Consider the following 16,315-nt stretch of genomic DNA (forward strand, 5'->3'; position numbering starts at 1 on the left):
TCCTGCTGGTTTCCCTGAATAGCAAGGCCAGGTTTCTCCAGGTAGTGTGTTCTAATGATGAGCATCTCTCTGCCGTTCCTCTCATCTGAAGCTTCTGAACCCCTGATTAAGTGTTGCACCACTCCAATTAAGGAAATTACTGTGTGTAAAGGCAATTTAAGGCAGAGGCAAGATTCAGTCACTTGTGTAAGATCAACTGATAGAGTGTATAGGTGCTTAAAGCTACAAATGCTAGTGACTTTCAAAAGAACTTTTGCAGGTGGAGTTTTAAGAAGTTTCTTGGACTTGTTAGTTTCTTTATCTTAGCAGAGATAGCAGTGGTTAATCAAACATTAAACATTATCAGTCTGAGAATCCAGTGTGTTTGTGCAGGGCAGTTCCCTCAGAGCAGAGCTGGACATCACCAGGCCCTGGGAGTGATCAGTGCTGAGTGTATTGTCAGTTCATACCTTCCTCTGGGCTTCTCTAACTTCCTTTTGCAAACAAGTTCTTCGTTTTGGACTACACATTTAATGAAGAAATACATGGGGAGATCAAACAGAAGCTTTCTCATCACCTTCCCTCCCATCCCATCTCCCTTTACACAAGGGAGTCAGGAGCAAAACAGGAAGAGGAGGAGCTCCTAAAGTTCACTCCTCTACTGTCTCTCACTTCATTTGTGGCCTTGGCTTTGCATGTCTGTGCCTGTGCTTTATCAGCAAGATGCTGGGAGCAAGGGGAGAGAAAAGACATGGCATTTGTCCTAGGAGAAGGTAATGGAGCAGGAGTTTAGATGTGTGAAGGAAGAAAACTGATAAGGGAAAAGATGGAAAAGACTATAAATACCAGTACTGAGAGGAAAGAGGAGCAGATGTTATTTCAGATCACAAGTGTGCATGTGCAAAAAAGCTTATCACCACCCCACGCCACCCGCAGAGCTGCCAGCGCAAGGAGTTCAGGAATTGTAGGAGTGACTTAAAACGAATACACGATCACTCTGTTTGCTTTCTGCTGTTGAAATTAGGTTTAGTATTCTTGGTTTTCAAGCTTAGCACATTTCTGATAGGATTTTACTTCAAAACCAAAACAACAAATAAGCAGGACAAAAGCTGAGACTGTAATGAAATCACACAATTGCTGTAAGGAAGCAACCAAAAATCTGTTAGTAAAATAGGAGACTTGGCTGCTCCATGTCAGTGGATCAATGTATGAGAATCTGTGTAGTAAGATACATTCCTTTGTCAATGTATTCTTCTGCTCAGGAAACTAGAAATAAGCACATTACTAGCTATGTTATATGACCTTACAGGTCTGGCAGATAGAACTTGGCCGATGGGGGGAAATGATAAAAGTTGGGCTGCAGAAACCCAGCTTGTTGAAGAGGAGCTTAATCAAACTCCCAGCTCTGTTACTCATTTTTAACATTTTTTTTTTTATTTGTTGGCTCTCTGAATCTTTCTGGTATGAATCAGTATTGGCTCTGTGAGTGAATTTCTGGTAATACACCAGAATGAATGAGTAGGAAAGGAAGTATCAAGTAACTGAAATTGGGGCTGCTTTGAAAAATCTGATTTACAGTCTAGGCTGAAACTGGCTATGTTTTTTGCTGGCTAATTATACCAACTACAATTGGGATTCAGTATTTTTGATGTGGATCTGTTTTGTACAAACTCTGAATTCTGCAAAAGGAACATGTTTAAATGCATGTAGGTATATATAATGTACAGACTTTTTGTCAGCTTAGTCAGATTTTTTATAAAAGCTTAAATGGTTTGACTGTTCCGGTGTCTTGTTTTCATCTGCCCACATGTATTACATAGCTTGGGCAGGTTTAGAATGGTATTGGAGAACCTACAGACTGTATTTATAGAAGTGCCTAAGGGATTTAGAGTCTGACTCTCTCTAAGAGTCCCACTGACTAGTTATGAAGGAAAATTATAGGGAATGGTGCCAGTACAGCACTCTCCTTCCAAGCACAAACGTTAATCCTGAGAATACTCTTGCAGATAAATACTGTAGCTGAGCCAGATTCCAAGCTCATCTAGGTGAAGGGAGAAATTCCTTCTGAAGTCAATGGAAATTGGATCATGATAGCACATCTAAAGAAGATTTAATATAGAACTGCATGACAGTAATTGATGCTCCTCTGGGACAACATTATCAAATTCCACCTAATTTGGACCCAGTCAACCAATGCCAGCTGCACTATAATGTTTAACCAGGTGTTAAATAGATGTGAACTTCTTAGATTTTCTGTCAGGAGGAAACAAATAAAGATCACGGGAATCTAGAGTAATATTTTTTCTTCCCAGTATATATTTGTCTCTTGTAGTCTGGGGGATTTTTGTGCATTTATTGTTAAATGGGCTTTTTTCTTAAACAGGACAGAAGTGATAAACCATCTGTCCTTTGCATTGTCCCCAGTAAGGGGACTGTGCAGTGGCCCTGTGTCCCAGGTACTGACAGGATTAGCTCTTTTCTCCTTGCCCTCTGCTACCTGCACTAACTCTCAGTTTCGCGTTGAGCAGCGGACGAAGATGAGGATAAAGACGACGACTTCCGCGCGCCGCTGTACAAGAACGTGGAGATCAAAGGAATCCAAGTACGGATGAAGTGGTGCGCCACCTGCCACTTCTACCGCCCGCCCCGCTGCTCCCACTGCAGCGTCTGCGACAACTGCGTGGAGGTAACGCTGCTGTGCCGCGGGCTGCGCTCGCCCGGCCGCGGGGAGCGGGCGCTGGGCTGCCCCAGAGTTCCAGATCCCGGGGGCTCACAGCCTCGCTGGACTCGCTGAGCTGTGCCATTCGAAGCACAGCCCTCAGTTCTGTTGTTACAACGACGCTTGTTGTCAGTTCTATCGCCAGTGATGATTAAAATAAACATTTATAATGCTGGCTGCATCATCCTTGAAGTAGCTAAGGGATTGTGAATATAAAAAAAGGGGTGAATGGGAGCATTGGTGAAGAGTTCAAGAGAGCAAGAAATTCAGGGTGAACCATTTCAACTTGTCATGTGTGAGCTTAAGGTTCATAATTTAATTTGGAGCAAACTGGTGCCTACATTAATGGACAAGCAGAGAAGCCGCAATGGTGTGTGAGTTCAGGAGAACAAAACTTGGAGCTCAGCAAATGTTCTCCAGTCAATGGGAGGAGCCCATGTGTTTTTCAACACCCCAGCTCACAGCATGAACTCATTCATGTTTCTAATGTTGATTGCTCTGAATTAAGGGGCTTTCTTGATTCTTTTTGCCCTTAGGGTCTTGGTGAGTCACACAGGATTTTAAAAAAATAATCCCTAAACAGTAAGATGTGCTTTTGGGCTATAAGCATCTCCCAGACATGTAGGTACAGAGCACTGTATTCACAGCAGTGTATTGCCAGGGGACTTTTTATTGCTGAGCTAAAAATTCTAAAGATATTTTTGCTGCAAGGTCTATTTTTTTTTTTAACAGAAAGATGAAATCTTAATATGTCTAACATATATTCAGCTGTGCCATTAAAATGAAAGCAATTACTAATCAGAAGGGGAAAAAATACCAGAGTCAGCTGGAATGCTGTATACACTACCTTTGTCCTAATCCTCTTTGCCATGAGCAAGGGAATAGTCCCAAAGAGAGCAGCACAGTTACCAGTGAGAGAAAGGCTGCCTGGATTTATCTTGTGTCAGTCATAGAGCTAAGTTATAGTTATCTGGAAGCAGTGCTGTGCCTAGTAACCATTGATAAATAGGACAAGGCTGCCCTGTTTTGGAAGGCTTGAGAAGGATGTGGGCTTTTAGAAGCCTGAGAGTGAGGAGCTGCCAAGGTCCCTGGGTAGAGGGAAGTAGCCACAGCTATTTATAAGTTGTGACACACAGTTTGTTTAGACTGCTGTGAATTGTTGCACAGAGGTAGATTTTTGGTAGAAAACCTGAATTATACATTACTAGTTTTAAAACATAAATGTTTTCACTAATTCTGTGTTTTGAGGATTGTTTAGATAATGGTAAATTCTCAGTTGTCCCATGGAGTTTCTTTCTTCCTCCTTCCCCAGTGACTTAGCATAAAAATTCATATTCAGGAAATGAAGTTTTCTCAGAAAAAGATTGCTCAAAACTCAGTGGTATAAACACTTGAAGTTTCATGCTGATGTAAGGCCTCCATGGGAGTCAGTTCTGCAGGAGAAATGAAAATGGGAGGGAATCCAAAAGAAACCTCCATAAAATAGCAGAAGGCAAGGTGACTCTGGCTAGCTCTCCACAAGTTCTATTGATAGTCAAGTAAGTTGAATGTTTCCTACTATTCTGGTGCACAAGTAAAGAGCTCTGCTTGTCATTAAATTATTACTGCTGTGGAGGAATGTAGGCAAAAAGTATTAATGACTCCTGAATCAATAAATCATGGCCTTAAACATGTTTTATTGATTCTTGTGATGCTTATTTCCCACTCAACTGTCATATTCTAGAAGAGCTTTGAGACAGTTAACAGGAGTGACTCTGCTGGCTTTCCATGTAGGATCCATTCAGGGTTGTAGTTCATATGTTTCACTGTCAGTCTAGAATGTACAATAAAAATTAGTTTCCCAAATACAAGACTCCTGAACCAATTTGATAAAAATGAATAAACAGCAAAAGCAGACAACACTTGCAGAAATAAATTAAAACTTAAAGCATGCTATTACCAGAGGGACACAAAAATGAATTTGTGACAAAAATAGTCAGATTTTTGTTTTCTTAATTGAAATGTTTGCAGTGAGTACTTACATAGTTTGATAATCCATAGGTACTTTGGGCACACAGCCAGATTTGCATAACACACAGATGTTATGCCTGCATTTCAGATATGGCCTGAAATTATCTTACTATTTAAGTTGCCCCTGTCATTTTCTAATGTGCTTTGAGAAAGGTCTAATCGATTTTTTTGTATTTTGTAAATTTTTGGTAAATGCATTGTGCAAAACTTAGAAATACAAAACCCCCTGTGTCGTCATTGAACAGTGCTTAAAAATAGCATTGCCACAAAACAAAGAATAAACAGTTCTTTGGTGGCTGCAATGAATGTTTAATATCTGCTCTGAAGAACACAGAGGTAAGAAAGGTGTATTTCTTCCACCTTCATGTCAGGAATAATCCCATTGGAGACAGTGGTTTTACATGCTTACAAAACTGTGCAAAGGGTGTCTGTGCCTTGCCCTCATTATTAATTCTCCTGTTAAAAGGGATCTGACTTTGTGAGGGACTTTGGACTTGTGACTGAGACAAACTGTTAGATTTGGATTCATAACTTAATGAACCTGTGCGTAATTTTGCCTCTGTCTGATCCAACTGTTCTTTTTCTTTGTGACTTGCTTGGTAAAAAGATACTTTTGTGATGTCCATTGTTCAAAGTGGACTCATTCAGTGATGTATAAATACTGAAATGTGGGACAGGGCATTCTGCAGCACTATTGCATCTTCAAAGCATTCTATGTTATAATAACTTCATTGCAATTGACTCATGCTAAGGATGATAAAATATTAGGGCTTCTGCTGCTAGCAGATAAATAGCCTGTCCTTTATGTTTGATATATCCTCTCTTCAAACCCTATAAACACTCAAGTACCTCTCCATTCATGGATAGAGAAACAACTTGGTCGTAAAAAGTCTTATAAAAGACAGTCAAGCATGTTGTAAAGCTGCAGAAGTCGTCTGATGTAATTTCACATGACAGTGGTTCAGATTCATCTCTAAGGCAATGTATTTTCTTTCACTGTTTGGATATTTTTCCCTATCTCTCCCTTTCTTTACAAGGATTTTGACCATCACTGCCCATGGGTCAACAATTGCATAGGACGGAGGAACTACCGCTATTTTTTTCTCTTCTTGCTGTCCTTAAGTACGCACATGGTCGGAGTCTTCACCTTTGGGCTCATCTTCGTACTGAACCACATGGAAAAGCTGGGAGCAGCTCACACCACCATTACGTATCCTTCCTTTTGGCTTTTCCAGACTCAAGCTGGCTGAGGAAAGAATGAATCTGAACAATTGTCCCCCGGGAGGAGGGGGAGCCTCTCCTGATCCCCCACTGCTCTCCTGTAAATGCTCAGTGCAGGTTTTCCTCTGTTCCCATTGTACCTGTGTGAGCATGGATTGCTCCAGAAACTGTAGCTGACCCTTTGTCTTTCTCAATCTTTGTCATGACACCCCCGCAGAAGGATGAGTGCCTCCCTGAATTTTACTTACAACTAGGTGTAGCTCTCAACTGCTGTTTGCTGTATTTAAAACTCTGTTGCTGTGCTTTGGAGCAGAGTATGATCTGGAAGTAGCCCAATCCATGCAAGTGTAACACATGAACTGCTGGCTCTGCGGGATGATACTGCTCTTGATAGGTTAGTGCAGAATATTCTTTACAAGGTAGAAAGGTAGAGCCAGAGTTACTGAGTTCACATTACTTTTTAACCATCTCAAGGGTGAGGACCCAGACTAGGAGCAGATGGACTTAACTTTGAGATTAAATTTAGTTAGACCTGCTAAAGGTGAGGAACACTCTACTCTGCACTCATGAGACCCCACCTGGAGTGCTGTATTAACATCAGAAAGATGTGGAGCTGCTGGAGCAAGTCCAGAGGAGGCCACAGAGATGCTCAGAGAGCTAAAGTCCCTCTGCTCTGGAGACAGGCTGGGAGAGTTGATGTTGTTCAGTCTGGAGAAGAGGAGGTTGTAGGGAGACCTTAGAACCGTTTCCAGTGCCTAAAGGGGCTCCAGAGGAACTGGAGAGGGACTTTGGACAAGGGTCTGGAGTGAAAGGATGAGGGGGAACAGCTTCAAACTGAAAGAGGGCAGATTTAGATGAGATATTAGCATGAAATTCTTCACTATGAGGCACTGGCACAGGTTGCCCAGAGAAGCTATGGCTGCCCCTGGATCCCTGGAAGTGTCCAAGGCCAGGTTGGACAGGGCTTGGAGCAGCCTTGGATAGTGAAATGTGTCCTGACAACAACAGGGGAGTTGGAACTAGGTGGTCTTAAAGATCCCTTCCAACCCAAACCATTCTATGACAACGTGACATTCCCCTGTTGTTTTGGGTTTTTTTCTCCTTTTCCTCTCCCTGTCTTTCACAGATTCTTTTTTCCCTTCACTCATCCCAGTTTCTTTAACTCCTGGACACAGAATGGCTGTCATGTGTGTGGCTGGGTTATTCTTTATCCCAGTCATTGGGCTCACTGGCTTCCATATTGTTCTAGTGGCCCGAGGGCGCACAACGAATGAACAGGTAAGAAGCAATCCTTTCTCCATGTTTGTGGCTAAGGTACTGGGGTGGGAAGGAAAATCAGCAAGTTAACTTGGGTAGAGATAAAGATGGTCCAAATCTTACCAGTAATGCTCTTATTGGAGGTTTTGTGAAGATCTAGGAAGGTTGCCTATTATTTTATTTTCAGATTTTTTTTTTTAATACACTGCAGGCAAAGGTTTCCCTTTTTTAGCCACAGAGCATCACCCCATGCTTATTTACTATTTAAAATCTACTCATGGCCTTGAAATAGGTTTTATGTGGTAAATACCATCAACCCCAGAACTTCAAACTTTGAGTCAGACTGAACAATTCATAAGACTGAGTGAAAGAATGAAAGGAAAATATTCAATCATTTGCCCTCTCTCCTGGTATTTTGAACTCCCCCAGCAAGCCCATAATAGGGTCTGAGTTAGCTCTTTGTCTCTCTTTGTGTCTCTCTTTTGTTCCCATGCATATGAACTCATACACACACACACAGAGTGCTGTTGGACCCAGCTTGCTTAGCTTCTCCAAACCAAGTGCCAGCAATTACATCTTGTGCCAAAAAGCCTGTAAAACTCCAGTTCCTCTGCAGTTATTCAAATGTCCATGACCCACAGTCCCTGTGGTTGATGCCCACCTGCATTCATGTGCACATTAATTGCCTGGTGTGGTATTGATCCCATCGATGCGATGGGATCAATAAGAGGCCTCTGCCACCCCAAGGACGATTTGCAGTTGGCATTCGTCTCAGCCCTCATCCCAAGGCTCATGAACTCTGTGCATTCCAGTGCTTTACCTTTCCACAGCTCCAGCTCCAAAGTGCCCCTCACATCTGAGCTTTTTTCATATTTTTCCCCACCATACTTCTTTTCCCTTGTGGTTTGGGTTTTATTCACATGGGTTTTTGCTGCTCTTTCCCCCATGGGTGCTCTGCAGCTCCCACTGAGCTGTTTTGGCTGTCCTGGGGGCTGATGGCTCCGTGCTGTGGAGCTGTCTGGCTCCTGGGCAGGCTGTGAGTGATGAAAACATCTGTCTGAGGCCAGGCCTTCGCAAACTGAGATGACATTGTCTCCATCCCACAAGAGACAATAAAAACTCCTATCCAGAAGAGTGTGGGAGGTTTACATAAGCAAGGAATCTGAAGTCATCCTGAACAGTTGCCTAACATGGCCTTTGAACAAAGCAAGCTTCCATAGCTGTCATCCTCAAATGCTTTTCTCTGTCCTGCTCAGAATCATCTGCTCTTAATTTTAAAATTAATTTTGGCTATGTATTACATTTGATAGTGCTAACAATAGCTGCATGAAACACAGGGCATTTTGGTCTCATAGCACAAATCGTTATTTACCTTAGGCTTGTCTTTGTGCAGTGATATAAACTCTCCATGAAAATTTTAAACTGAAGAAGAAGGAAAATTTTAACTTTAAAAAATGTAAAATTTAACTTCACATGTTTTTGGCTGCACTAGAATTTAGAAAGGTTGAGGATTTTTCTGTTATTGAAATAATTGTTGGAAAATGTATCCTAGCTTGGTTTGGTTTCCTGAGCTACCAAACCACTTGAGATTTATTACATCTTCCCATGCCATTTTGAAAATTCAATATAATCTGGTCATAATTTCTGCTTAGTCATATGTAGGGGTTATCTGTAACTGAAGGATGGATGTTCCCAGCCCTGAGGTTCTTTTAGAGGAAGCATATCTAAGTAATTAGAGCACCAGACCAGGAGAGATGGATATGAGATCTGCTCCTGGCTTTGCCACTGTTCTAAAACATTTGCTTTTCTCCTGCAGCCTCAGTGTTGATTCTCTTTTCTCACAGTGGTAGTTATCTACTGTCAGCTTTCCAGTTGCAATATGCTCAGCTTATCATGTCCTCTTTTCCCAGTACATTTTATAGACCAGTGGTACAGACATTTTTGGGTTTTTACTGTAAATTTTTGGTATTTATTAATTCTGGAGTTTGTAAGTTCTGAGCATTCATAGTAGGCAGACTGTGACTGAAAAGTGCATAGTGGCTGGGTTTAGATGTTTCTGAGCTTTCTGAATGCCTCTGAAATTCTTTTATGGAATCAAAATAACCCAGAACACAACATCTGTTCATATCCTGGTATTTTTAGTTTCTGAACAGAGTAAATAAATACTCTTCCTTCTTAGACTGCTTTCTAGCAGTGATATTTTAACTACTTTAGAAACCAAACTCATATAATTAGTACTGTAATCTGTGATTTGGAGAAATTTTATTTTCATACTGTGTTTGAGAAAATGGGCACAAAAATATTAAATGCTTTGCCAGCATCTGGCACAAGTCAGTGTGAGCCTAGAATTGAATGCAGATGTGCCAAATGTCCCAGGCCCGTGTTTTCATCAAAAGGTTGCTCTTCCAAATCTCAGAACTTCCAGCCTCTCTTGGCCTCTTAAAGAGCTTTATGTTATATCAACAAGGCAGCATAATATATTGCAGAATTATTTAACCTTTGTTATTTTATGTGCAAGTTATTAAAGTATTTCTGGTACTCTGCAAACTTGTTGCTAGATCAGAACTATGAGCTGATTAAAATGCTTTACTTGCAAACAACAACAGTAATGCTTTTAATGGCAACCACTATTAATCTCCCTGGCTTTATTGGTATTTATCCCCATATGGTGACTTTCGAGTATCTGCCTGTAGAGTACAAACTCTTTATAATGCTTATGAAGCCTTGAATGGATCCCGCCAGTCTAATGAGGCTTGGTTTTTATTAAACCTGCTCATTTACAAGCAAACATTGTAATCACCAGGGAGTTCCTGGCACCCTCCCACATAAGGCAGTGGTTTGTACTGATTGCTGCTCAGGAGAGAGAGGAAACATTGCTCTCATCCAGCATTTGGGAATGTTGATTTGACTTTTCTGTTGGTTTGGAGGGGACTCGCCAAGGCAGGGGAGGGGAAGTAATGGGAAGGAAAGAGACTAAAACAGGATGTCTGGCTTGGAGCAGACACAAATCCAGTGCAGGAGCAGGATGGAGAGGTGAACACATCACTTTGAAACCCAGTCACATTCAGCAGTGTCCTTTTGGGAAGGATCTTGAGTTAAATGCCTCCTTGATGGAATTAGCTGACAGAGGTGGCGTATTAGAGCTGGAGAGAAAAAGTGCAGTATTCAAAGAAAAATGATCTCTTTGGGAAGGACAGAAGGGTCAGACTTGTTCTTGGCTTTCTGAGGCTTAGATGATGACTTTTAATATAACCAGAGGTTTGAGCACTGTCCTGAACACGTTTCCAGGTGACAGGGAAATTCCGTGGGGGAGTGAATCCTTTTACCCGTGGATGCTGTGGAAACGTGGAACATGTGCTCTGCAGCCCCTTGGCTCCCAGGTAAGAGAAATGCTCTCAGCTGGGAATGAGGGAGCAAGAGTCCCTGATGGGACAGGGAAAGAAATGTGCTTGGCTGGGCTCACAAGCCAGGGATCATTGATGGAATAAGAGGAAAGCAAAGCAAAAACACTCCTGAAGGCTGATATCCTCTGTGATAGCTGCTTCCCTGTTGCATGGCTGTAACTTGTAATTCACCACCCTTGTCCCAGAATTATTTTTGGAATAAGCTTGTCAAATTATGTTGAGCTTACACCCTTATCTTCACCAGCTTGTTTATCCAGTGGATTTCAGTAACAAGGTAAATATCCATATGTTATCATATTGCCCACACTACTTCTTACACTGTACAGGCAATGTCCAGTCTGCTGGGGAAAAGGAAGCAAGCTAAAATCAGCCTTTCTCCTTAAGATTTAATTCTAATTTAAGGCTGCTGTGGTTTTCAATCTCACTGGCACTTTCATTATCATAAAACAGATTATCAAAGAGATCTACATCACGGAACTTGAGATTTTATTTATGGCTTTCTATTTTTAGGGAAATGGATTTATCGTTTCTCATTTTGAAATCAGGATCTTAATGCAGTAGATCAGATGGACTATAAATAATTCTGGGTGCTGAGCTGTCCAGCCTGGAAACATTCATAATCATACTACAAGACTTACTTGAGCCTCTTTAGGGTATTGAACAATTCCAGACCCTGACACTCTCATCTGCTTTCTTTTCCCCTTTATTATACAACAAATTAGTCCTAAAGGACTGTTACATGTATTAAAGACATTGGAGTAGTTGCTTCTCAAACCTTCCAAAACATGAAAATCATGTCAAGGTGGATGAGAAGAGCTGGGTATTAAATGCTGTGAGACACTTATGTTAAGAGAGGGGTTGTGAGTGGCATCATCATGGCTATTCACAGAATTATAACAAGCCGAACATTTGTGTTTTGTGAAGGCCTGTTCACATTGTTCTGTGTATTGAAGGTCCCTGAGCCATCACTACTAGAATATCCCAGTCACTACATAAAACAGAGAAAGCTGGTGTGTGTATTGATACTTAGGCATAATACAGTCACTGGCCAATTGCACTTAGAGAATTCTATTCCACTGGACGGAAATTAGATATCTAAAGTCAGCTATTTCCTCTTAGATTTTTTGCTTCCCATAGACTTGGCAGTCTCTTTTACTTCCATTTATTTGAACACTAAACATGCTACAGAAACAAGTCACCATGTGGTAAGTTAGAACTGGCAGCACATCATCTTCTCCATGGTAACTCCTCATGCTGGGTCTTGTCCCCCAGTCACTGACTCCCACCACAGGGCAGCTGTTTCAGGTTAACTGGGATGATGTAGTCAGTCACTTCTGTTGGTGGCAGGCCTCTCTTGCTCTCTTTGTGCTCTTGTCCATTAGCGCTTCAAAAATTGCTGATTTTTAATGCATCCTCTCCTTTTGCTCGCTAATTTTTTTTAATTGCTGCTTAATTATTACATACATTGAAATAAATGGAGGTTCTTACCTACATTCTGACACATTCTTAAACAAACAATAACCTGGAAGTGGGAAGATTTTCAGTCCTTGTTCTCAGGTTACTGTTTATTTTAATGACAACTGTTGCACACTTAATCAGGTACGTGGTTGAGCCCAAGAAAAAGCAAGCTGTGAGTGTGAAGCCTCCTTTCCTGAGACCGGATTTGTCTGAGCGACAGATCACAGTGAAGATCAGCGACAACGGCATCCAAGCCAACCTCAACCGGAGCAAGGTGAGGAGATCTCCAAGCTCTGCTTTTGAAGGGCATGGATTGAGCATTATCAAGCCTGGGAATGAGTCTTTCATGGACAAATCTGTTTGAGATAATGCAGAAACTAGAGTTTGAGTCCTTGTCATATACTTCATCCTCTGTCATACACTTCATCCTCCATTGCAGGTTCAGTAACAGCAGCTTTTTATCCAACAACAGGCAGCTCTAGCATGGAATCCCTCTGGGCTTCTTTTGGAAAAGTTGACTGTTCTTTGCAGTAGTTATTTTCTGTCCCAAGATCTGTCATCTCTTGGTGTTCAAATTAATTTTAATGAACCCTTGTACCACCAGACCAGGTCAGTTGTTCTACTTCAAAGAATGTTCTGAGCTTCCAGGCTGCAGGAAGGCTTGTGGTCCAGGACAAGGAATACTGACTCAGAAGCTGAATTCTCTTCTCTTCTCTTTTCAGTTTCTCCTGGCATGAATAATAGAGAAGAATTTGTTTAGTCCCATTAAAAGTGGTGGATTCAAAGGAAGCCAACTTGCAAGATTTTTGTGGATAGTTACTTCCTTTGTGATAGTTACTTGCTGAGAGCTACCTGGAAAGTTGCTGAAAAATGCTAGAAAGCACTATTGTCTTCTACCACATATTAATTAGCATGATGATTATAGTACTTAGCCTGCCAAGTAGACCAGGATAGTGCATTTAAAATTCTACTGGGTGGTTATGAGAATGCAAATTTTACATGTGACAGTCCTTGCCTGCAGTACATGCTAAATCCTGTTTGTCATTATAGGTATAGGTAGTTCTGGTCCTCTGGTACATCCAGCACTCTGCCACACACTGTTATTTAACCAAGCTGCATGTAATGATTGATTTTTTGGATCATTTTCAGTCTAAAATCAGCCTGGAAGGTCTGGAGGATAAGAGTATGGATGTGCAACCATCTCTCCCATCCAAAGGAGATCCAAGCAAGTACTCTGAGCTAAAAGGGCAGCTGGGCACCAGTGAAGGTATAGTTTCATGATCAGTGTTTTATTTTTATTTATAAGAAACTATTTTAGCCTCTTTGAAATGTTTCTTGTATTATTTCAAAACATGGCATCTGGGTGAAGGATTTTTTTCTATTTATATGATTTCCAGACTACGGGAATTAACAGCAGGAAAGGGAAAGAAAAGCCAGCTTGAAGTGGTTTATTCAAGCCTAGGTTGAATTTTTCATGTCAGTTTTGCAGCATGTATAAACTCTTTTAATCTCCTTCTTAAATCAGTTTTTAATTATAAATGGTCTAAGGAATCTAAGGCATCAGAAATATTGGGACAAAATTCTTAGGCATTGCAAACTGAAATATTTAATTTTTAAGAATGTGAACTTTATGCTTTGATACTGTGAATAAACCTTTTTTTTTTTCTTTTTTTATTCAGACAGAACTAGTAGCTGAATCCAACCCAAATATTTAGTATTTCAAATTAGGCAAAATTTCTACTCACCAAAACGTGTCACCCCATTCAATATATTGTGTCTTGTTTCTTCTTGTCTGCAGATGGCTGATCTGGCAGCAATGTGCTGTTACTGCCATAGGGACCCCACTCATTTTGGTGAATGCTACACAAAAGTACTGCAAGTTCTATTCTTCCCAGAACAGATCCATTTGCAGAGGATGATGGATGGCAGGAAATTATGGCTGGCAGCTTTCTGTCTACACACATTGTAATAGAAAGTACTTTTTTTTTTTTCTTTTGCAGAAGGTGGCCTCTCACCCAAACTTATCAGCCCTCCCACTCCTGCCATGTACAAATACCGACCAGCTTTCAGCAACAATCCCAAAGTCCACTACCATGCCACGGCCGAGCAGGTGAGCGAGCCCGGGAGTTTCTGCTACCAGCTAACACCAGGCAGTGTGGAGCTGAGGAGGAATTCACTGCAGGGCTCTACTGAATGCCAGAGTGTAAAAGTAAATAACAAAGCTTGGCACTGTTGTGTGACAGTGTATTATTTTCACTGTGCTCCTTATGGAAACGTGTCTGATTTCACAGCTTCCCCCTGCTGACATGTCTGTCCCACTGCCAGGCGTGCGCTGCCGCTGCTCCGGGATCTCGGCCTGATCCTGGGATGCTGAGAAGTGTCACCTCCCGTTGGCTTCTCCTGGCAGAGGTGCCAGCTCACATTCCCTTCAGAGGGAGCTGGGCATGCTGAGTGCTTCTCTGGATCAGACCCTTTAGCAAACACTCAGTGTACTCACTGATTCCTTAAGATGTCAGCTTGCAACATGGGAAGAACTTTTAAAGCATCCCAAGAGATACTTTAGTGAAAATTAACAGAGGACTCCTCATGTTTGACCTTCCCTGGCACCTATTCAGTGCATTTGGGTTATATGGAAAAAAACACCTTCCTAACTCTTGGCATCATTTTCACCTATCAAGAAAACTGAGATCCAAACAATTAGACAGATTTGCTGTGGAATTTTGACTGTTTTCTCTTTTGCTTAGAAGTTATGAAACTTATTTCTCATGGATTTATTGCAAATATTCCTTGGCCCCCAAGACCTGAAAACAGTATTTGGAAAATTACTGGTCTAACTTGTATATTTGCAATATGTATCTGAGTCTTCATGCACCAGTGGAGACATCCTTAAAAAACACATACCACACACAGTGCAGTTTTCTCAAAATTAATTTCATCAGGTCCTTCAGTATCACCCCTGGAATAACAAGCAGGAGGTGATAGGAAGGAGTATTATGAAAGAAGTAAGGAAAGGAGAATATGGTAGATAAAAACAATTGAATGTAGCAACACTGTAATAAGACAGAATGTTCCTTAAATTGTGAGGAAAGCTTTTCCTGAATCCTTCTCATTTTGAAAAGAAAGACGGTGATAGTGGAATTCCAGCTATGACCAAGTTTAAATTTTAGTCTTGCTAGAGTAATGGTAAATCTTATTCTCTGGATTTGTACACTTAATGAAGAAACGAGTGGCTTATGAAAGGGAACACAAGAACAACAGCATGTTCACTGTATCCAGAAAGTTTAATATCCTATGATTTTCATTTTATCACATGAAAAATGGCTTGACATCCAGTTCAAAATACTCTATTTACAGGCATCATCTAGCAATTTTGAACTGTGGAAGCCACAGCATTCTGAGTCATAATGCCAAAAGTCAGAGAGCCAAGGAAGGGAGGCTTGTTGTTGTTCATTCAGGGCACAGCCAGAGATGCAATATAGATACAGGGCAGTTTCTGATTAGGCCAGGGGACTGGACAGTGCTGTGAAATGATAACACAGAACAGCACCTTCACTCTGAGGGTTGCTGTTTCAATCCTAACCCAAAAGAGTGCTGTTGCTGTTGCTGACTGGTGTGCAAGCTCTGGGGACTTGTTCAGTTTTATAGTAGTCACAACTCTGTAGTAGTCAGCTGGGAGTATCATAAAATGGGGTTGAGCTGATAGGAGGGCATGGATTTGTCTGCCAGGCCTAAGGAGGTACAGAGGGAAAGAGACTGGGCCGTGTGAGGAATGCCATGGTGTCTGTTCTGTATCAGTTCTTCAGCCTGTCAATGTAATTCTGCTTTTGAGCAGTGAAAGCTGCTAGGAAGGAGGCATTGGGACACAAGGATAAGTAGCACAAATATACTTAAAAGCTACGTCATTGCTCTCATCCTCCTTTACAGGCTGTCACTTGGTCTCTTTTTTCCAGAGAAGGCCAAATTTAGCACCATGCTCTAGAAGAGTGAGCTGTTTTACATATTTCTCTATCTTCTAGCTGAAAGGAAAAAGCTTTTTAAAAACATCCACAATAAAACAGGGGTTTGTCATTCCATTTTTTTTTTCAATAGTTTTCCTTTAAAAGAAACTAAAGAACAAGCTATGCCAGTTGCATTTCTGATTTAATATGTGACTGGTAATAACTCTTTGTTTGCAGAGCCAGTGTAGCCAATTTATTGTGCATTATGGCAAACTCTTCCTTAAAAATAAGAGCGAGAACTATTTGCTTAGCACAGAATAGTGTTTTAA

General features: G+C 41.2%; 1 protein-coding gene across 1 annotated transcript in view; it reads left to right on the forward strand.

Moving 5' to 3' along the window:
• Positions 1–16,315, forward strand: part of ZDHHC8 (zDHHC palmitoyltransferase 8) — a 106,570-nt gene that overhangs the window by 85,215 nt on the left and 5,040 nt on the right. Inside the window, exons 3-9 of the mRNA XM_021544499.3 lie at positions 2,508–2,665; positions 5,746–5,918; positions 7,105–7,207; positions 10,475–10,566; positions 12,190–12,322; positions 13,198–13,315; positions 14,049–14,158. Of these exons, the coding sequence (XP_021400174.1) occupies positions 2,508–2,665; positions 5,746–5,918; positions 7,105–7,207; positions 10,475–10,566; positions 12,190–12,322; positions 13,198–13,315; positions 14,049–14,158 (887 nt within the window). The remainder of the gene's footprint in view (positions 1–2,507; positions 2,666–5,745; positions 5,919–7,104; positions 7,208–10,474; positions 10,567–12,189; positions 12,323–13,197; positions 13,316–14,048; positions 14,159–16,315) is intronic.

This window comes from Lonchura striata, chromosome 18 (genome assembly GCF_046129695.1).
Source record: "Lonchura striata isolate bLonStr1 chromosome 18, bLonStr1.mat, whole genome shotgun sequence".
In the NCBI taxonomy this organism is placed as follows: Eukaryota; Metazoa; Chordata; class Aves; order Passeriformes; family Estrildidae; genus Lonchura; species Lonchura striata.